This window comes from Typopeltis vanoorti, chromosome 8 (genome assembly GCF_054136105.1).
Source record: "Typopeltis vanoorti isolate ZY-2024b chromosome 8, IOZ_Tvanoo_1.0, whole genome shotgun sequence".
Lineage (NCBI taxonomy): Eukaryota > Metazoa > Arthropoda > Arachnida > Uropygi > Thelyphonidae > Typopeltis > Typopeltis vanoorti.
The window spans coordinates 60,902,588-60,926,487 of record NC_143556.1 but is presented as its reverse complement, the minus strand read 5'-3'; the positions used below and the strand labels follow the sequence as shown (position 1 = coordinate 60,926,487).

General features: G+C 37.6%; 1 protein-coding gene across 1 annotated transcript in view; it reads left to right on the top strand.

The window, feature by feature from the left end:
* LOC150104032 (hemicentin-1-like) overlaps positions 1-23,900 on the top strand; it is a 792,930-nt gene that overhangs the window by 173,445 nt on the left and 595,585 nt on the right. Inside the window, exon 11 of the mRNA XM_090396385.1 lies at positions 8,729-8,942. Coding sequence (XP_090252511.1) covers positions 8,729-8,942 — 214 coding nt within the window. The remainder of the gene's footprint in view (positions 1-8,728; positions 8,943-23,900) is intronic.

The following is a 23,900-nucleotide window of genomic DNA, read 5'->3' as shown; positions in this document are numbered from 1 at the left end:
ATTTCTGTGACAAATTCCCTACAGTATCCTCTTTAATGCCAGTATTCCACAGCACCCTGCACTCAGGCAGCTGCTGTTTAATTTGTATTTCTGTGTGCCATTTAATTCATATATTGTCAAATCATATTATAATATACAAAATTATTTAACAGGAAATATAGTAGTTATCTGCTGATGAGGAAAAAGTGGGTAGTTAATAACAGTGATGTGTAAATTCACCTGCAGGATAATTCAAATAGATTGCTATATGGAAAAGAATAATGGTTGCCAGTTTAATGTGGCAAAATATAATGTATATCTGCACTTTGGGATGAAAAGTTGCATGCTGTGTACTACTACACTTATGAAACTAGACTGCAGGAATTGTTGAGGTTAAGAATTATTATTATTATTATTATTATTAAACAAGACCTCATGGAGTCAAAGACTCATCTAGGAGGTCCTTTTATCTCACACACATCTCATCATACCGGGTCTTAAACACATTCAAACTCCTTGCAGACACCACACTCTCAGGCAAGGCATTCCAATCATTCACAACTCTGCACGAAAAAAACCTGCCTCTCACTCCCCTACTCACACCCTCTTTATACAGTTTCCAGGGATGACCTCTGGTTCTCCCCTGATCTCCCACTATTCGCTGTAGAACTTCTCCACCATTGATCCTATAGCAACCCCTTACCAACTTGTAGGTCTCTATCATATCTCCCCTCTTCCTTCTCTCCACTAGTCTCTGCAAATTACATCTTTTCAATCTTTCCTCATACTCGACATTCCAGAGGTCAGAAACTACCTTAGTCAATTTTAGGGTAACCTTGGACAGGATGTGGGTTTAGAAGGCATACTGCAAAAAAATCAACCAAAATTTCTCACCAGATTTCTTGCATGTTACTGAACATACTGACAATCCAAGATAAGGAGGTTGTTTATAAAACTTTTGATATTGAACTATCTGGTGGTGCATAGATCTGGTTACTGTAGTTCTTTGGTGATGAACAAATGGTCAAGAGAGGATTAAGAAACAAGTGATTATGACAGTGACAAGGATATAATGCTTTCTATGAGTACAAAATTTAGGCACAGAAGACAGGATGTGAGAGAAACAAATCAATTACTAAAATAGTTTTATTGGATTGATTCAAAAGAAATTTTTTGATAGATGACTACAGGAGAGAGAGAGAAGAGAACAACTGAACACTCTAGGGTGATATTCTTGTTGAAACATCATGTCAGCAACACTCAGAAAAACTGCTGAAAGCAACATTAATTGGTGGAATACTAGTTACAGTAATACCTCATAAATCACTAAATTCTTCTAGAGGAGCACTATCAGAATGAGATCTCCTTGATGTTCAGATGAGGAGATATGCTCAGAGCTTAAAGTTCAGGGAGTGTATGAGGTACATAGTGATATCCAGGGATGTCATCTAGTTCCAACTAGGAACATCATTTTTACTTTTGATACACCTAAACTTCCAACCACTGAAATTCTTTGAATGTCAGAGATATAGGCATGCCCAAACTGCCTGTTGTGACACTACCACCTGTGCCTGATGTAGTAGTAAAAGCATGATAATAAAGCCTGCTCTGCAAAGAAAGCTAAATGTGTCAACTGTTTGGGAGATCATCCAGCCTACTCCATGCATGCCACAAGTGGATGGAAGGATGAAAAAAAAAAATACAAAAGAAAAATGGATACTTCTATATCCATTGAAAGTAAGCTAAACTTACTAAATGATCTTGACACATCAGATGATGTATAAACATTTTTCCAGAAGAAGAAGAAATGGACAATGGCTGTCCATACATGATAAACCATCATCTCTTGAAAATTGAACAAGTCTACAAAGCTAAAACTTAGGAAACATTCTACAGTGGAACTATTGTGGGTTTTGCCAAAATACTGATGATATTAAGGTTCTACTGCAGAAATGCAAATCCTTCTGTCTCTGCCTGCAGGAAAAATATTTAAAAACCTAGCGAGAGCCCAGCCTTAAGGCATTTTACTGTTGTTCGTAAAGACAGAACTGGAGATGGTCCTGCCAATGGCTGGTGTAGCTATCCTAGCAGGCATTCTTACTCCTTTCCAACATATCCAGCTTAATACTGCTCCAGAAGCAAGAGCGATTTGGCTACCTGTGCGATTTCTTATTACAATATGTTCCATTTATTTACCACCAGGTTGTGAGTTAAATTAGATCAAACTTGATAATCTTGTATTGCAACTGCCTGAGCCCATTACTTCTTGTGGGTGACTTTAATGGACATAAAACTCTGAGGGTTAGTGCTGTCATGACTGGATGGGGTCATATTATTAAGCGAATGTTCAAAAATCATGGGCTCTCCCTTCTTGTTAATAGAGTCAATATATTCAGCCTGTATTAATTTGTTTCCCTGCATTTTTCAACTGCCCATCTGGGATACTGAAGAGAACATTTATGGAAGCGATCATTTTCCTCTTATTTGCAGTGTCTTCATAGGAACCATGTTCTCCTGCATGGATGCCCATATGAAAAATGGACCAAGCTGATTGGAATACTTTTTCCCATCTTGCAAATTACAACTGAAGCAGTCAGTCAAACACCTGTCACAGATTGTTATTTCATGGCAGCAACAGCCACAATTCCAAACACGTCATTTCGATTTGCATTGTATCTCAAGCCATGGAGGAATCCAAAGTGCTAAGAAACCAAAGAAAATATCAAAACAGAGCATAGAATATAATACATTTAGTTTCATCCTTTATCCAAGTGTAAGCAAACAAAGTTTGCACCTGAAAATATCTTCAGGACTGAAGTAAGGTGGTACATCCCTTAGCAACTCGTAGCAAAAATGGATCAAGCTCTCTCATTACTCCTTGTCTCAGTATCTTCCACAATGCAAAGCACATCTCCTTGCAGACATGTATACTTTCAACCTTTATTGAGGTCTCGTCATGGGAGGCAGACCCAGAGTGGTGATACTAAGCCAGAAGCAATAGAGAGGTTACTTGGATAAAGGATTAAACTAAATTTATTATAGTCTAACCAAGTGCAAAATAAACTTCCAACATCTTTCTCTAAATCCAGAGTAATTTAATAATAAGGTGGTACACCAGTTGTTAATTCATATAGATAAATATGACCTCTCTATTGCTTCTGGCTTAGTATCACCACTCTGGGTCTGCCTCCCACTGACGAGACCTGAATAAAGGTCGAAACTGGTCTGGATAGTGGCCCTTCCCTTAATGCATAGCAGTATACATGTCCGCAAGGAGATGTGCTTTGCATTATGGGAGATACTGAGACAAGGAGTGATAAGATCTTGATCCACCTTTGCTACGAGTTACCAAGGGATGTACCACCTTACCTCAGTCCTGAAGATATTTTCAGGTGCAAACTTTGTTTTCTTACACTTGGATAATTGATTAAACTAAATTTATTACAGTCTAACCAAATGCAAAATAAGCTTCCAAGAGCATAGAATATATTTTGTAGATACCCTACCACATAGATGGCGAACCTATGGCACACCCGAGAATTTTGCTGGCACGTCAACAATTTACAGGTGATATCCTTTTATACACTTATAAATTATTCAACCTTTATTTTTAATTGTTACAATACGTACACGTTAAATTTTGTTTTACACCAGAGAGCAGCGATGAAGATGTGCATATGATTGGGGCGGTATTCACAAAAGGTCACACTAGCCAAAGATAAAGGCAACCTACAATTGTTGAGTTGTAATGCTAATTCTCTTCAACCGAATTCCATAACATGTGAAACTGTCATAACAACATTCACTATATATGTCTTAGTTTTAGCGCATTCACAACAGGGTGTCATTTATCGTTCTGATGGAACTTCTCTTTATTGGTGGATTCAACTCACACAAAGATTCAACCTTTGGTTGAATTTTATTGCTGCTCATTTGCATTTGAGCTGCCACAGAAACTCACACATGCATTACATGGCATATTTCAATTCATGGTAGAATTTTATTTGAAGTTAGCTTTTGTGATCTGTCATAATGACATCGAGAATTTCGAATGCAATAAAACAAACACTTATTTCATGTAATTGAAAAATTGGACAACAGTTTTTAGTTAGATACTGTGTTTCCGGTTCAACATATGGTTTTGCTTGAGTCTATACAGCATAGGTTCTCTGAGAGGGGGACGTGATTCATTATTAGTACATATGTGGCCTGATCAAGACCTTTTACAATGTTACCAGAATATCCTTATTTCTACAAGTCATTGTCCTCTGCATCATTTCCAGAATTTGTTGTTTTCCTTACAATTTTAGATTTTTCTTACAATTTTTAGCAGTGTGCTCTCTAAATTTTAGATCCACCATCAAGACAAGATCTCTTATTTTCTCTTCCTCCAACAGTATATTCCCACTAAGCATAAATTCTACATCCCATTTTCAAATTTCAAAAACCTTACATTTTGCAACATTTAACTGGAATACCCACACCTGTGCCCATTCACTGAGCCTATCATGTTTCCTTGTAATAACACAACATCTGCTATACTTCTCATTGTTCTTCCCAACTTTGCATCATCTCTAAACAACTGATAATCCTCATTCAAATCTTCCCCAATATCATTAATATCATTAATAAATCTCAGTCTATTTCTGTAAGTTTTTAATAGTGCAAGGATAGGCCTGTTTTATTATTATTATTATTATGTGACTCCTCCAGGGAGCCCAAAGGACTCATTAAGGGAGGGCACCTACTATACAACTCTGTCTCCATTACTCATTCCACCAACTATACAACAAATTGCAGCTAGCATCATCATCATCATCATCTCCACCAATGCCATCTACCACCCACAACCACCACCACCACTAGTATTTTCACAGACAATCACAAACATCTGTGCCTGTGACAGGATTCGAACCCAGAGCCTCTTGGCTGGAGAGTGGATATGTAACCACTTGGCCAACCAGGCTGGCATCTTTATTTTTCTTTTTGTAAGCATTGTCGACTTAGTTTATATTATTTTATTTTTCTCGCCATTAATTATTGTCTTCTATTGAAAATGGAATGTATGAAAAGCATAGAATATGACATTGACAGATTATTTTTATATACACCCAGATATTTATCCCATGAATGTTGAATGTTTTTGAAATTGACCTTTAAAGATATCTTTATTGAGAAGATATCGTTATAGATATCTGCTCAAATGTATGGCAAAATAACTATTAATCCGCTCGCTAGTAAGCCATCCAAAGCCTCATTATCATAATCTGAAGTATCCTGGCGTATATAAGATATGGTGTGATTGTAACATCCCTTATTTTGGTTGAACAAATAAATCTATCGAATTATGTATGGAGGAACACAAGAGAGACATCTCTTACAAAAGAACACATGCCAGTGCCTTGTCTAGTCATGTTCTTTTCTCAAACAATCCTGATGATGAACACCAGGGTCATTCAGTCTGCTAGGATAGATCTGAAAACATCTTTCGTTGCCATGATGAGTTTGAGAGAAAAATTGTGGAGTCCAGAGAAAAATCATCCTTAATTGTGAACATTTAAATAACAATTTGAGCTACAACATCCCTGATAGTCACTCTGCTGTTGTTTGGTACTGGCGTTCGCGAGAGTCTGCAATCACGCACTCAACAAACTATGCCACGTGTTGTTTATTATTTTAACGGTATAATAGAACACAGAAACTAAGTAAATAATTAATTTATTAACTAAATGCTGATATTTCGCTGGTATTATAACCAGCATCTTCAGAGCACAAAAACACTGTTTGTCACAATACGCGAGACTAAAACAACATGGTGTACTTCAACAAAACTGTAGCAGCAACACAAAGACTAGAGTCCTGATTTTGGCGCCCTCTATCTGAAAAAAAAAAAAAAAAAAACGCTATCATATATTTACTAGAGTCCTAGAAAAGTGCTAGTTTTTTCTTAATATGACTGTCTCCCAGATCTTCGGCAAGTTAATACAGCCATATTTGTTGAGATTTGGAGTGTGTTTTAGGGCTTCTGTCGCCTCTAAGAACAATCTCTCTGATTTATATGGGTTTCTGTGTAGTACTTTTGTGTTTTTCCAGTTGATCCTGTGTGCAGGGGTATCCAGAGCATGGTCTGCTAGGCCTGACTTCCCATAATGATATTTCCGGACGTATCGTTTATGTTCGCTGATGCGGATATTCACAGTTCTTCCTGTTTGACCGTAGTAGGCTTGATTGCATGTGCAGGGTACTTGGTAGACTCCTGGATGTGATAAAGGAGGAATGCTGTCCTTGGGTGAGCAGATGAGGGTGGCTAATTTGCTACATGGTCTGAATGTAGTGCGTAGTTTATGTTTATTGAGAATTCTTGAGATCTTTTCGGATGTGCCTTTAATGTAAGGGATGGTGACTGTTTTGTTGTAGTTCTCTGTGGTGGATGGTGGGAGGGGTTTCTTAGGAGTGTTTAGTATTTTGTTTATTTTTTGTGGATTGTAGCCGTTGGCCAAGAAGGTGTGGTGTAAGTGAGTCAGTTCAGCAGTAAGAGCCTTGTCATTTGAACAGATTGCTCTCGCTCTATGGGTTAGCGTTTTTAATATGCCATATTGTTGAGAAGGATGATGGTGTGATTGTTTGTGTAAGTATCTGCCTGTATGTGTGGGTTTTCTGAAAACTGAAAATGATAAGGAACCATCTGGGAGACGTGTGATGAGTGTATCCAGGAAGGGCAGACAGTTGTTGGCTTCCAGTTCCATAGTAAAGTGGATTTTTGGATGTTGGCTATTTAAATGTGCTAAGAATGTTTTCAATGTCTCAGGGCCATGTGGCCAAATAGCAAGCACATCATCAACATAGCGTAGCCAAAGTGTTGGTTTGAGAGTGGCTGTATTGATTGCTTGTTTTTCCAGGTGTTCTACGTAAAAGTTGGCTGGGGGGAGGGAGAAAGGGGGGAGCCCATGGCTGTCCCATCAATTTGTTTGTATATTTTCCCTTTCCATGTGAAATATCCTGCATGTATTGTGAATTTGAATAGTTCAAATATATCAGGGGGGAAGTGTGACTTCAGTAGATTGAGGGTTTCTATTAGTGGTACATTTGTGAATAGTGAAGTGATGTCAAAGCTTACTATTAAGTCTGAGCTTTTTAGGGTGAGGTGTTGTAAGATGCTTTTTAGGTGTGCTGAATTTTTGATAAAGGAGGGAGAATTGTTAGTGAGAGTGGCTAGTAGCTTCGCTAAATGTCTAGCTAGTTTGTATGTGGGACTATTTATACTGTCCACAATTGGGCGTAGGGGTGTGCCAGGTTTGTGAATTTTTGGTGATCCATAGATCCTAGGTGTTTTAACATGGAAGGGTTTGAGTTTGTTAACTGTGTCTTTGGGCCAGGAAGTGACTTTTTTTAATAATTTTCGTGCCTTATTCTTTTGTGTGTTGGTGGGATTGCGATCTATAATTTTGTATGTTGACTGATCTTGTAATAGTGTGTGCATTTTGTTTTCATATTCAGTTGTGTCCATCACCACGGTTGCATTTCCTTTGTCTGCTTTTGTTATGGTAATCTGGCTGTTGTTGTGTAGCTCTTTTATAGCAATGAATTCCTTATGTGGGATATTATTTTTTGGAGGCTTGGACTTGATTAGGATGTTGGCCACATCTAAACGTATGTTGTTAGCTATTGTTGGAGGCAGGTCGTAAATTCCTCGTTCGATGGACGCCATTATTTCGGCTTTTGGAACTTGCTTGGGAGTTATGGCAAAGTTGTGCCCTCGACTTAAAGCAGTTGTGACTTCTTTGCTTAATGTGAGTGACGATAGATTCACGACGACGAGGTCTTGTTGTAATTGCGGTCGTTTATGTAGTGCAATTTTTCTCTGCTTCATGGTTTTAAACTTCAGTGTTTTTATTGCTGTTTCCTATCCTTAGAAGACACCTGAAGAAGGCTGTCAAAAGCCGAAACTAGTTGTGTTTTTATTTCAATAAAGCCTTACTATTATTCTCGGTTTTAGTCATTAAATCTTATTAAAATGTATCATAAAAACCGAGTCAATGTTCCTGAAAGCATATATATATATATATATATTAAATTTATTTTATATAGTCCAGAAACCTTGCTCTAGAGACCAAACATGGAATTTTTTCAAGCCACTTCAGGCCTTCAACAAGTAGGCTGGTGATCTCACACTGGACGATGAAAGTCATCTTCCACCTAAAGACAATGACAAAAATCCATGCCCATGGTGGGACTTATATTATTATTATTATTATTCAGGCCTCCATGTAGTCAAAAGACTCATTGTGGAATATCTGCAGCCTGTTGATTGTACACCTGCTCTCCAATCAACAGGCTGCAGATATTGCTCTCCAATCAATATCTGCAGCCTGTTGATTGGAGAGCAGGTGTACAATAACAATTCAGCCAACCAGGCCAGCACATACACACACACACACACACACACACACACACACACACACACACACGTGCACGCACGCGCACACACACACACACACACACACACACACACACACACACACACACACACACACACACACACACACACACACACACACAATTTAACCCTCCCAAAGTTTTGTAATTAGCTGTTTTCTGTTTAGTAGCTTAATGACATTCTGTAACATGGACCTAGGGAACTGACTTCATACTATTGCCCATGTAATTCACTAAATGTTGTTGAATAATTTATTTGTAGTGAATGCTTAATTTATTCATAGTAATACATTTCAAAAATTTGTTTTCTTAGCCAGAAGATGCAGGAATCTATGCTTGTGTTGCAATAAATAATGCAGGACGAGACTACCTGGAAACCAATCTGAAAGTTCATTCTCCACCTGTTTTCACCATGCTTCCTAAAACCCAAGATGTTATGGCTGCAGAATATTTCATACTACAATGTGCAGCTCATGGAATTCCAATTCCAGTTATAACTTGGTATTTAAATAATACTGAATTACCAGGTCAGTGAATGTTATTTTTTTACATATCAGCATACTTTAATAATAATACTGTTTTATTAAGGCAAATGTTATACAGTAACTTACAGGATATCATACTAGTCCGGTCATCATGGTAACTGGATATAGTTTCATAGATATATAGGGTGGCCATAATTAAAGAGGTAGTGTTCAGAGCCCTGTTGCAAAAAATGTATTGGATGAAATTCAATCAAACTTGGTGTTAGTACACTCTGGAACATGGGAATTTTCTTTACAGAAGATGAAAAAGGTAACAAATTCTGCCACCAGGGGAAATTTGGTGCTAGAATTGCACAATATTTGCATAATCTCACTCTTTCTATGGACAAGTTGGTGAATATAAGGAAAACAAATGGATTCGCATCATTCTGATAAGTCTGAAGTGCAGTGGATCTCACCTTACCAGAACATGTGTTGCTAGTCAAGCTTTATTATCAATAATGCAGTAACGCTAATGCCGTGCTTCAAGAATTCAAGCATTCGAAGGATAGGAGAAAAGATCCAGTGACACTAACAAATCTTAGAAGAATGATTTTACAATTTGAAAATAGAGATCTTTAGCACTGAGGCCAAGACGGGGGCACAAGTGAATTATAATTATTACGGGCTACTCCAAGGAGTTCTTAGACTCATCGAGAGAGACCCTACGCATCATGTCAAGAACTATTCAACATTTGCATAGAATTTATCATACCTTGCTTTGAACTCATTCACAGCCATGGCACCCATAACAGACTGATTATTGACCACATTATTCCTCAACAAGTTGACAAAGTTGCAACTGCTGTCGTGGAACACAGAATGAATAACGCCCAAGCATCCAGCAGTGCTCGGGCAATATTAAGACAACCGTACTCATCTGTGTGGAAAATCCTGCATCAAATGCTGAGGTTTTTTCTCTACAATCTCCTATACCTAAGCTTTGCTTCATGGTGATGTGGAAACTTGACTGCAGTTTGTCCTGACATTCTTAGCTTGAATGGAGGTGGATGATGCATGACTGTGGAACATCTTGTTGAGTGATGAGGCATATTTTTATTTGAACAGTACTGTTAACTCACACAATTGCCACATTTGGGCTGCAAATAACCTTCGTGTGTTCCAACATACCCCTTTACACTCACTGAAAGTCAGAGTGCATCATTTGTTATTGCACCCTCTCTGCTGTTAGGGATCGAGAGTTACTTTGTTGTTCTGTAACTACAGCAGCGAAGATGCCTTAACTCTACCATAGTCATGCAGGATGGAGTACCATTTCATATTGGAGTGCCTGTACAGAGAATGTTATGAAAACACTTCACAGAACAGAGTGATTACTTGCGCATTTCGCAGAGCATGGCCACCTCATTTGACGGATCTCAACTCCTCTGACTTTTGTGTGTGGCCAGACTTATGTGTTCGTCGAACATGTTGTTTATTTTTTAACAGTATATATTAAAACACAGAAACTAAGTAAATAATTAATTTATTAACTTATTGCTGATATTTCGCTGGTGTTATAACCAGCATCTTCAGAGCACAAAAACGCAGTTTGTCACAATACGCGAGACTATAACAACATGGTGTAATCAACGGACTAGTTAAACAAAATTATAGCAGCAACACAAAGACTAGAGTCCTGATTTTTGGTGCCCTCTATCTGAAAAAAAAAAACTGTAGCTATCGCATAAGACTAGAGTCCTAAAAAAAACAACTAGTTTTTTCTTAAGATGACTGTCTAACAGATCTTAGGCAAGTTAATACAGCCATATTTGTTGAGATTTGGAGTGTGTTTCGGGGCTTCTGTCGCCTCTAAGAACAATCTCTCCGACTTGTAAGAGCTTCTGTGCAGTACTTTTGTGTTTGACATTGAAAACATTCTTAGCGCATTTAAACAGCCAACATTCAAAAATCCACTTTACAATGGAACTGGAAGCTAATAACTGTCTGCCCTTCCTGGATACACTTATCACACGTCTTCCAGACGGTTCCTTATCATTTTCAGTTTTTAGAAAACCCACACATACGGGGAGATACTTACTCAAACAATCACACCATCATCCTTCTCAACAATATGGCATTTTAAAAATGCTAACCAATAGAGCGAGAGCAATCTGTTTCAATGACAATGCTCTTGCTGCTGAACTGGCTCACTTACGCCACACCTTCTTGGCCAATGGCTATAATCCACATAAGATAAACAAAATACTAAACGGTCCAAAGAAACCCCTCCCACCATCCACCACAGAGAACTACAACAAAACAGTCGCCATCCCATACATTAAAGGCACATCTGATAAGATTTCAAGAATTCTTAATAAACATAAACTACGCACTACATTCAGACCATGTAGCAAATTAGCAACCCTTATCCGCTCACCCAAGGACAGCATTCCCCCTTTATCACATCCAGGAGTCTACCAAGTACCCTGCTCATGTAATCAAGCCTACTATGGTCAAACAGGAAGAACTGCGATCATCCGCATCAGCGAACACTAAAGATACATCTGGAATTATCACTATGGCAAATTGGGCCTAGCAGACCATGCTCTCGATACCCCTGCACACAGGATCAACTGGAAAAACACAAAAGTACTACACAGAAGCTCTTACAAGTCGGAGAAATTGTTCTTAGAGGCGACAGAAGCCCTGAAACACACTCCAAATCTCAACAAATATGGCTGTATTAACTTGCCTAAGATCTGGGAGACAGTCATCTTAAGAAAAAACTAGTTTTTTTTTTAGGACTCTAGCCTTATGTGATAGCTACAGTTTTTTTTTTCAGATAGAGGGCACCAAAATCAGGACTCTAGTCTTTGTGTTGCTGCTACAGTTTTGTTTAACTAGTCATTTGATTACATAATGTTGTTATAGTCTTGCATATTGTGACATCCTCTGACTTTTGGTTGTGGGGGCCTTCTGAAACACATGGTGTATGAAGGACATGTTCCTGATTTAGCAACCTTGAAAGATTGAATAACACAGCATGTAAGGCGAATCAATGCAGACTGTTGTGTTTTGCTATAGAAAATGTCATTCACAGAATGCAGTCCTTAGTACACCTGAAAGTTTGACATATTGAACCATCTGTAAGTTATATGAACACTAAAATTAATTTTTTTTTTGTGTCTCTTCTAGCCATTACCGTTTAATTAATCCCAAACCGCAGCTTATAGTGCTAAATATCCACTGGTTGCAGAATTTTGTATTAGTTTTTATCTTCTCTATTGAGTCTGTTTACCCAGAAATTGTTTGAATAAGTGAGACATGGTTGGATGAGGACGACATCCTAACAGGAATAGAGATGCAAGGCTATGATGTGTTTCGTGAGGATAGAAAGGGAAAAAAGGGAAGGAGGAGTGCTATTGCTGATAGAGAAAGAATTATGTCCATACAAAGTAGAGATGCCAAAATAAATAGTGCCAGTGGTTTTTCTTTCTTTTAGTGTTACATGGTGATCAGCATTCATTTTAGAAATTATCGACTTTACAACTGTGTTATAAATAACTCTTTTAATATCCCGACGTTTTGATCTTCATATTAAGATCATCATCTGGAGTATATACAAATATACAGGACAAGCTAAGTTACATTACATACAGTGAGCTAAAGAAACAATGAATTGATCACAAGTTATTCTACTGGCATGACTTCTAGTGGAAAAAAAAAATTAATTATTGATAAACTACATCAAGATAAATTCTATTTATGATAACGTGAATAAAAATTCTTTCTTATAGATAGTTTTCTTTCAGTAAAAATGATGTCCTATTTCTAGCATTACAATTGTAATTTAGATTTAGGATCCTGGATTTTCTACAGTCCTGTTTATAGTTGCTCTTAGAGAGGAAGGTTCCGTGGGTTGAATATATATCTTCCATATGTTTGGGATTTTTAGACCATCATTATTGTTCATATCGGGGTGATTGGTAATAATCTCAGAAGCTTCCTTAAATTGGTGTTCATACCATGTTTTGGTGTGATATAAACAACTAGTGCTTTTCCAGTCAATTCTATGTAAGGTGTTCAGGACATGATCAGAAAGGCCATCTTCACTATAATTATTATATTTAATGTGTTGTTTATATTTTTTTGTCTGATAGGAATTGTACATCCCGTTTCTCCTATATATGCTATGCTACAGGTGCAATAAATACGGTATACTCCAGGGTGGGTCAGCAGAGGGAGTGGGTCTTTGGATGAGTTGAGTAAGCCTTTTAATTTTGCAGGAGGTTTAAAGGTAGCTTTGAAGTTGTATTTTTGTAGTATTCTGTTTATTTTATCTTATGTCCCTTTAATGTAAGGAATGGTTATAGTTTTATTGAAGTCTAGTTTGTCTTTGTTTATTATTGAGGTCTTGTAGAGAATTTTGTTAATAGTGTTTTGGCTGTACCCATTTTTTTGTAAAGTATTGCTGATAACTTTAAATTCTTCTTTCAGTGCCTGTTAACTGGAGCAGATCTTCAGAGCCCTGTTTTTAGAGTATTAATGACACCTAGTTTTTGTTTTGGGTGGTGGTAAGAGTGCATGTGTATATATTGGCCAGTACATGTTGGTTTCTGGTAATCAGTGAAGGAAAGATTGCCAGAAGGAAGACGTGTGACAAGTGTATCTAGAAACGGAAGTGTGTTCTGTTTTTCAATCTCAACTGTATGCGTTTGTGTTGTTTGTTTAGGTGGCTAAGGAATGTGTCTAGTGTCTGGTGGCCATGGGACCAGATCGCGAAAACATCGTCAACGTATCTAAGCCAGAATTTGGATTTTAAAGGAGAGGAACCTAAAGCAAGTTGCTCAAAATGTTCCATATAAAAGTTAACAATAGGGAGATAATGGCAAGCCTATGGCTATGCCTTCTTTTTGTAGGTAGAAAGCGTTTTGCCATACAAAATAACCAGAACGCAATACAGGTGCAAAGAGCACCGTGATATCTGGAGGGAATTTGTTCTGTAAAAGAGGTATTGTATCATTGATTGGGACATTCGTAAAGAAGGGAGAGATGTCAAAACTGACTAATAAATCATCTTTTTCTAATGTAATGTCTTTGATGATGTTTATGAAGTGTTGTGTTTTTTTTTTTGATGTACGAGGGAATGACCTACCAACTCCTTGAGTGTTGCCACTAATGTTTTGGCTAAGTGATAATTCTGGCCATCTATCCCTTCAACTATAGGCCAGAGTAGTGTGTTTTCTTTGTGTATTTTTGATAGCCCATAAATTCTTGGGGAATGAGCATAGTGCGGAAATATTTTTGGACACTATCTTCGGGCCATGTGGTAATTGACTTAAGTAGTTTCTCTGTTTTCTTTTTTATTCTATTGGTTGGGTTGTAGTTAACGAGTTTGTATATGTTAATGTCCGAGACCAGCAGGTTCATTTTTTCTACATAAGTGGTTCGGTTTAAAATAACGGTGGCACTTCCTTTATCAGCCCTAGTTATCACGATGTTCGGATTTGACTTTAATGATTTCACCGCTGTTAATATGTGTTTTATTAAGTTGCTTGTTATTGTTTTGTTATGATTTAAAATGTTGGCGGTTTCTAAATGTATTTTGTCTGCTATGTTATTTAGGATGAATCTTAAGCCTTTTTCATCATCATCATCCAATTCCTGCCATGTACCCTCAAGGGGTGTACAGGATATGACAGTACTACATGAAAAAATTACATCATTACTAACTTCCTATCTACAATTTTCCTCCAAATCAGTCTGTTACTTGTCAAGACTCCAACATTATCAGATCTTATATTTCTATCGTCTAAGGCACTTTGTACCGTATCAATCCACCTATATCTTGGTCTTCCTCTGGGTCGTCTTCCTGCCAACCTGGCAGAGAACACTTGTTTTGCTAATCTTTCCTCTCCCATTCTATTTAAGTGACCATACCATCTGAGATTAGCTCTGCTAACGCATTCCTGGATGCTGACAATGTCAAGTTCTTTCCTAATATCCTCATTTTTAATATCATATTGCCATTGATGCCATCTGTTCACGCCTCTAATCTTTCTCAGGACTCTCATATCTGCAGTCTCTAGTCTTTGGTCAAGTGTTTTACTTCTGACCCAGCTCTCAGATCCATAAGTTAAAATTGGTTTGAACACTGTCTTGTATACAGCTAATTTAGTGTTCCGGCTAATTTCTTTCTTATTCCATATGAATTTATTCAATTGACTTCCCACGATACCAGCTTTGCTGATTCTGTTGTCTATTTCTATATTTAGTTTACCATCTTCAGTAAAAATTGTGCCTAAGTAGCTGAAATGTTTTACTTGTTCCACAGGTTCTCCATTCACAACACAGTTGACATTTTCAATGATTCTGCCTATTTTCATTGTCTTTGTCTTTTTATTGCTGACCTTCATACCATATCTATTACAACAGCTATTCAATTTAGTCAGAGAATCTTGCAGACTTGTAACGGATTTATTTAGAAGTATAACATCATCCGCATAAAGCAAAGAGCTGACATTAACATCTCCAAATTTGATATCAGGTTTAATACCACATTCCTTCATAATGTGATCCATATAGATAATGAATAACAGAGGGGATAATGTACATCCTTGTCTCAAACCAGATTTAACATTAAACCATCTTCCTGTACTTCCTTCAATTCCAACTGCTGACTCACAACTGAAATAAAGACTAAGTATTGCTTGATATAATGCCCCATTGACACCATATAACTGCAGCGTATTGAATAGCTTCTCTCTTGGCACCTTGTCATATGCCTTTTCCAGATCGACAAAACTTAAATACAGATCTTTGTTATATTCCCATGCTTTCTCGACTATTTGTCGTAAAGTGAAGATCTGATCCTGACAGCCTCTATTTGGCCTGAATCCAGCTTGTTCTTCACCAAGCTTTTCTTCCACAATTCTTCTCAACCGTTTCTCAAGTTTACTTGCATAGATCTTGCCAGGAACACTCAGTAGGGAAATACCTCTGTAATTCTCACATTCAGTTTTATTTCCCTTTTTATATATGGGTACTATGAGAGCTCTACTCCAATCATCGGGAATTCGTCCCTCTGTCCAGGCTTTCTGAACTATGCAGTGCAGCCACTGTAAAACTCTTATACCACCATACTTCAGCATTTCTGGTCGAATATCATCTACTCCTGCTGCCTTTCCACATTTCAAGCCTTTGATGGCTTTTTCTACTTCAAGTATGGATATGTATTCCTGACTGCATGCCTGGTCAGTGTTTTTTATCACTGTGCTGTCATCACTGCTTGTTTCATTTAGCAGTTTTTCAAAGTAATTACTCCATACTTCAAGGATATCTTTTTCTCCTGTTTTCATTTCACCTTTATCATCTCTAATTCCTTTTACAGCACTCTTTCCTCCATTCCTAAGCTTCTTCAACAACCTCCAGAATATTTTGCCACCTTCTTGATATTTATTTTCTATATTCTTTCCAAAGTCCTCCCATGACTTTTGTTTAGCTAGTTTTACACACTGTTTAGCTTTCTTACATTTGTCTCTGTATTCTGTAAGAGTAAAAGCTGACTTATTTCCCAGGAACTTTTGATATGCTTTCTTCTTTTCCTTCACTGCCTCTTTAACTTCCTGTGTCCACCAGGGAGTTCTGATTTTTTTATCCTTGCCCACAACCTTACCACATGCCTCTCTGGCAGAATCAATCAATGTTTCCTTCAGAGTTTGCCACTGAATCTCCAAGGTTTGATTCCTGTTCTCAAACTCTTTCATTTTCTTTTCAATAATATTTCTGTATTTTAGTCTACAGTTCACATCTGAGAGCTGCTCAACTTTTATTCGCTTTAAAACTTTCTTACATGTTATTCTTTTCACTATGAAATTCAATTTTATCCTGCTCAAGACTAAATAGTGATCACTTCCAATTTCAAATCCTCTGTACACTCTGGTGTCCTGCACCAGGGAGAAAACATCACTATCAACAATAACATAGTCAATGAGACTTTTCTTATTCCTAGCCTCTTCTCTCCATGTGAATTTGTGCACATTTTTATGTTGGAACATGGTGTTAGTAATAACCAGTCCATGTCCTGAGCAGAAATCCAACAGATATTTGCCATTATTATTAGCTTTGCTTTTTTCTCCAAATTTTCCCAAAATATTTTTGTATGTCTCACAATCATTTCCTACTCTACTATTTAGATCCCCAACAAGGACCAACTTTTCCTTTTTCATTGTGTCAGTTGCTTTTTCTAAAGCCTCAAAAAATTCCTCCAATTCTACCTTAGTAGAACCTTCTGTGGGACCATAGGCACAAATAAGTCTCATTGTCCAGTTCCCCATTCTCATATTTGCCCACATTACTCTACTTGAGACTGACTGCCATTCAAGAAGATTAGCCTCGTATTTTGTGTTGAATACTATGGCTACTCCTTCTTTTCCTTGATTGTCATTGCCTGAATATAACATTTTGTATTTATTGCTCAGAAAGATCTCACCAGTTTCGGTCTTTTTTGTTTCAGTATGTGTTAATGTCCGAGACCAGCAGGTTCATTTTTTCTACATAAGTGGTTCGGTTTAAAATAACGGTGGCACTTCCTTTATCAGCCCTAGTTATCACGATGTTCGGATTTGACTTTAATGATTTCACCGCTGTTAATATGTGTTTTATTAAGTTGCTTGTTATTGTTTTGTTATGATTTAAAATGTTGGCGGTTTCTAAATGTATTTTGTCTGCTATGTTATTTAGGATGAATCTTAAGCCTTTTTCTATGTTACAAATAAATTCAAGTTTGTTTATCGACTGCTACGGCAAAATTTAGACCTTTATTTAGTACTGAGAGTTCCTCTTTGTTTAAAGCATGGTTGGCGTCATTAATACTCTAAAAAACAGGGTTCTGAAGATCTGTTCCAGTGAACATGCACTGAAAGATGAATTTAAAGTTATCAGCAATACTTTTCAAAAAAATGGGTACATCCAAAACACTACTAACAAAATTCTCTACAAGACCTCAATAATAAACAAAGACAAACCAGACTACAATAACACTATAACCATTCCTTACATTAAAGGGACATAAGATAAAATAAACAGAATACTACAAAAATACAACCTCAAAACCACCTTTAAACCTCCTGCAAAATTAAAAAGCTTACTCAACTCATCCAAAGACCCACTCCCTCTGCTGGCCCTCCCTGGAGTATACCGTATTGATTGCACCTGTAACATACCATATATAGGAGAAACAGGATGCACAATTCCTATCAGACAAAAAGAACATAAATGACACATTAAATATAATTATGGTGAAGATGGCCTTCTGATCATGCCATGAACACCTTACATAGAATTGACTGGAAAAGCACTAGTTGTCTACATCACACCAAAACATGGTATGAACGCAAATTTAAGGAAGCCTCTGAGATTATTACCAACCACCCCAATCTGAACAATAATGATTGTCTAAAAATCCCAAACATATGGAAGGCATATATTCGACCCACGGAACCTTCCTCTCTAAGAGCAACTATAAACAGGACTGTAGAAAATCCAGGATCCTAAATCAAAAATAAGAATTGTAATGCTAAAAATAGGACATCATTGTTACTGAAAGAAAACTATCTGTAAGAAAGAATTTTTATTCATGTTATCATAAATAGAATTTAGCTTGATATAGTTTATCGATAATTAATTAATTTTTTTTCCCACTAGAGGTCATGCCAGTAGAATAACTTGTGATCAATTCATTGTTTCTTTAGCTCACTGTATGTAATGTAACTTAGCTTGTCCTGTATACCTGTATATGCTCCAGATGATGATCTTAATATGAAGATCGAAACGTCAGGATATTAAAAGAGTTATTTATAACACGGTTGTAAAGTCCATAATTTCTGAAGTGAATGTTTATTGACCTGGTTTTGAGACAGTATGATGTGAGATAGAGGTGAAAAGAATGTAATACATAGAATGTAACGAATAAAGAATTTTTATTCATGTTATCATAAATAGAATTTAGCTTGATGTAGTTTATCAATAATTAATTTTTTTTTCCACTAGAGTTCATGCCAGTAGAATAACTTGTGATCAATTCATTGTTTCTTTAGCTCACTGTATGTAATGTAACTTAGCTTGTCCTGTATACCTGTATATGCTCCAGATGATGATCTTAATATGAAGATCGAAACGTCAGGATATTAAAAGAGTTATTTATAACACGGTTGTAAAGTCCATAATTTCTGAAGTGAATGTTTATTGACCTGGTTTTGAGACAGTATGATGTGAGATAGAGGTGAAAAGAATGTAATACATAGAATGTAACGAATAAAGAATTTTTATTCATGTTATCATAAATAGAATTTAGCTTGATGTAGTTTATCAATAATTAATTTTTTTTTCCACTAGAGTTCATGCCAGTAGAATAACTTGTGATCAATTCATTGTTTTCTTTAGCTCACTGTATGTAATGTAACTTTGCTTGTCCTGTATATTTGTATATGCTCCTGATGATGATCTTAATATGAAGGTCAAAACGTCAGGATATTAAAAGAGTTATTTATAACACGATTGTAAAGTCCATAATTTCTAAAATGAATGCCAGTGGTTTTGAGACAGTATGATGTGAGATAGAGGTGAATAGAATATAATACGTAGTTGGATGTTGTTATAGACATGACAAAATACTACAAATGTGGATGGTAGTTACTATGAAATGTATAATCAAATTAGCAAGCAAATAAGAAAATGGTGATTATTATAGGTGATTTTAACTATGGCAATATAGACTGGGATGATGGGATAGCAAGCGGAAGTAAGAAAAATAAGTTTCTTGAGTTTGTGAGGGACAACTACCTCAGAGAGTATGTAACAGAGGGTACACGAGGATTGAGCGGCTTGGATTTAATGATCTCATCAGAGGATGTAATTATAAATGAGGTTTCAAATCACGTTCCAGTTGGTGAGAGTGACCAGGAAGTAATTGCCTGGGTGGTTGCCAGAAGTGTGAGGTCCTGTGAGAAAAGGGGTATATATGGAACTACAAGGCTGGTGATTATGAAGAACTCAGGAGACAGCTTGCCGATATAGCATGGAATGAGGAGTTAGCTGGAAAAGAGATCATTGCAGCTTGAGGGATATTCAAGAACTATCTAGTAGAAACAATGTCTAAATGTATTCCAAGGGTCAGAAGGTTAAATAAGGCAGGTATGAAATTAATGAATGAAGAGATTAATCATGCAATACAGACAAAAAAAAAAGGTATTATGGAGGCAGCATAAGAGATGTGGTAATAACTAATTCCATGAGGATTACAAAGACCAAGCAAGGAAGATGACTTGGTTGGTAAGGGTAGCAAAAGTGAGGTGTGTGAGCAGCAGTTATCTAATAAAAACAAAAAGAATCCTAGGGAGTTCTTTTTATATGTAGCTAGCAAAAGAAAGAATGATTATGGAAGGATGGCACTGATTGGAGAAAATGTTATAAGGACAACTGTTGTGGAAGATATATAGTGGAGATACTTAATGAGCAGTTCATAAAGGTCTTTCATTCTGTGAATGTGACTTCATGGAAATAGGAGCAGTTGATGATGGAGAGGAATAGCTGACTGTAAGTGAGCATGAGGTATATAGGGAGTTGAGCAAACTTGATGTTAGTAAGGATGGTGGATTTGATAATTATTATTATTATTATTAAGAGAGACCTCCAGGGAGTCAGAGACTCATCGAAGAAGGCCACATACTACACACACCATCTGTCATAATTATTCTTGAATTCATTCACACTGCATGCACTCACAACATCCAATGGCAGTCAGTTCCAATCACGCACCACCCTCTGAGAGAAACATCTAGCCCTCACCCTTTTCTTAGCAGGGATGAATGCTGGTCTTGAAATTCACACTTGCTCTTGTTATCCAGGGAGTGAGAGATGAAGTCTGATTAGCTGAATAATGAATTACTGACCATTTAAAACTATATATTTAGAAATTTATGTACATTTAATCATACAAATACAACTTTTATTTTACAAATGATATTCTATCTTTTTCAATTCAGCTGACCTACTTGAATACAAATTCTACCCTATGGTTCTTCTTTATGAACTGGTCAATAACATCGTCATAAAAAGGTGGTTGTAACTTAATTTTTCCAAGCAACACGCACTTGTAAAAGCTGGCTGACTTTGTACTTTGACTATACCATTTGACAGGCCATATGCAGTACTTTGACTGCATTTGAATGAGGACGGACATAGGCATCTGGAGAGATTGCTGTTCTGAACGTGTCAGTGTGTCCCAGGGAGGATGATAGCAGGGATGGCCTCTTGTGGGAATGGATACTTGGGAGAAGAGAGACAATATCAGGTAACACTGAGCCAAGTGGAGTCTAGAAGGGATAATGCTGGGTATAGAAACAATGGCATTTATATGCTTTATACTAATGCCATGGGTATCCGGAATAAGGGAGAGGAATTGGTGGCGCAGATAGCATCAGCCTGGCCAAAAATTATTGCGATCACTGAGACGTGGTTGACAGAAGGGGATATAACAACAGGAATAGAAGTCGCTGGGTATAGCATTTTTCATCAGGATAGGAGGGGAAAGCATGGTGGTGGGGTACTGCTTATGATAAGTGATGACCTATGTCCTCTAAGAGTGGAGGCTTTGGAAGGAAGTGAGACAAATGATTTTGAGAGCGTATGGTGTGAGGTAGAGGTAGGCAAGACAGGATATTTAGTGAGGTGTTGCTACAGACCCAGGAGCACAGAGGATGGGGACCAGGAGATGTTTAGACAGCTAAGTTTGGCATGTGCAAGAAGAATTATTGTCATGGGAGATTTTAACTACAGTAGTATAAATTGGAGAGAGAGAGGAAGATGCATGTAGCAATAGGGGAATGGAATTTCTAGAATTCTTGAGGGACAAATGTCTTAGGCAACATGTAACAGAGGGAACAAGAGGTTCATGAGTTTTGGATTTGATTATAGCATCAAAAGAGTTGATAATAACTGAGTTGACATCTCTCCCACCAGTTGACGAGAGTAACCATATGGTTTTGACTTGGAAAATGAATAGACATGCAGGAGTATCAAAGAGACGGGAACTTATGTGGAATTATAATGCAGGTGATTATAATAGTCTTCGATGCCAACTACGGGAAGTTTCATGGAGGGAGGAATTGGAAGGCCGGGATATCATTAGTGCGTGGGAAATTGTGAAAGAATATTTGCTAGCAACAATGGTAAATTGTATACCACGAGTGAAGAAGAGAACACAATTTGGAGTAAAGTGGATGACAAACAATATTAAATAGGAATTGCATGCGAAAAAGAGGCTAGAAGAGATATAAGGAGACAGGTGAAGAGAAGATGCATGAAGAATATAAGACACAAGCCAGAAGAGTGACTAGTGTGGTAAGGAAAGCGAAACTGGAATATGAGAGGAGATTGGCCCTAAGATCCAAAGAAAATCCTAGGGAATTTTTTAGCTATATGGCCCAGTAGGAGGAGAAATGACTGTTGAAGAATGATATTGTGGGATAAAAATGGGAATAGAGTGACTGATGCAGAGGACATAGTGCAATTGTTCAATGAACACTTTATTGGAGTATTTCATCCTAGAGGAGTCAGTTTTAATGCTAGAGGGATAGGGCTGGTTCGAGGTTTAGAGGTACAGGAGGAGAGTGTGTTTCAGATACTGAGTACTCTGGATGTCAGTAAAGCTGTGGGACTGGATGGTATTTCACCCTGAGTTTTGAGAGAATGTGCTAGGGAACTGACAGTGCCTTTAACCTGTCTTTTCAATGAAAGTCTGGCTTCGGCAAAGGTGCCCAGGGAATGGAAGGAAGGTAAGATAGTGCCATTGCATAAGGGTGGTAACAGACTCGAAGTGTCTAATTATAGGCCAGTCTGTGTGTCATCAGTAGTTGTTAAGATCTTGGAGAAAGTAGTGAGGGACCGTATACAGCATTGGGCAGATGAGGGTAATGTTATCTGTGAGAGTCAACATGGATTTGTGAAAGGGTGCTCTTGTTTTAGCAATATGCTAGCCTTTTATAATAAAGTTACAAGAACATTAGATGAGGGAAAGGCATATACTGCAATTTTCTTAGACTTAGCGAAGGCATTTGACAGGGTGCCACATGATAAGCTGATATTTAAGTTGCAGCACATGGGTCTGGATGTCAGATTGGTCAACTGAATTTGGGATTGGCTGTCTGATAGGTATCAGAGAGTTGTGTATGGTGGAGCAGTTTCAAGGAGGCAGAGGGTTACAAGTGGGGTCCCACAGGGCTCAGTACTAGGACCTATATTGTTTAACCTTTATATCAATAACATTGCCAGTGGATTGCAAAGCCACCAGTGTACCCTGCCGGCCCCTCAAAGAAATAACTTTAACATTACTCTTAGATAAACCAAGTAAAGACAGGTGTCTACAGCTAGCGGCACTCCACTCCACACGCCATTCATAGAGACGGTGATACTGGTAAAACGAGTTGCCATCCCAAACTCCTCTTCTATTTGCCTGGCAAGGTCAGCATTTTGCTCGTAGTACTGAATCTTGCTCTTATGGCAATAGGTAAGTGAGCATCCAGTACACACTACCTGAACATCAATCAACCAAACACCACCATCTCTCCTCATTACTATATCTGGCTTTCTAATGCCAGAAGTTGTTTTCTATAGTGTGGTTCAACTGTAGTCTCCCAACCTTTGTTATTAAAATGGTTAGCCAATATGGAGACCACAGCATCATGTCTCTGCATACAGACACCATGTATCTGGAAACTGCATTGGGAAATATGAGACAAAAATCTTGCTGTAACTGCAGCTAATGTCTTCACTGCCCCATTGGGCTGCTCTGGGTCCTAGTGGACAGGGCATTTATTCTAGTCTTTTTTTAAATCAATAAACTCAAAATCTGTAAGTAATCTAGTCCCATCACATACTCACTGATGTTGTGGGGGGGGGGTATCAAGTCTGACTCTACTAAGGAGGCACCATCTACAGAACTGTAAAGCAAAGATGCCC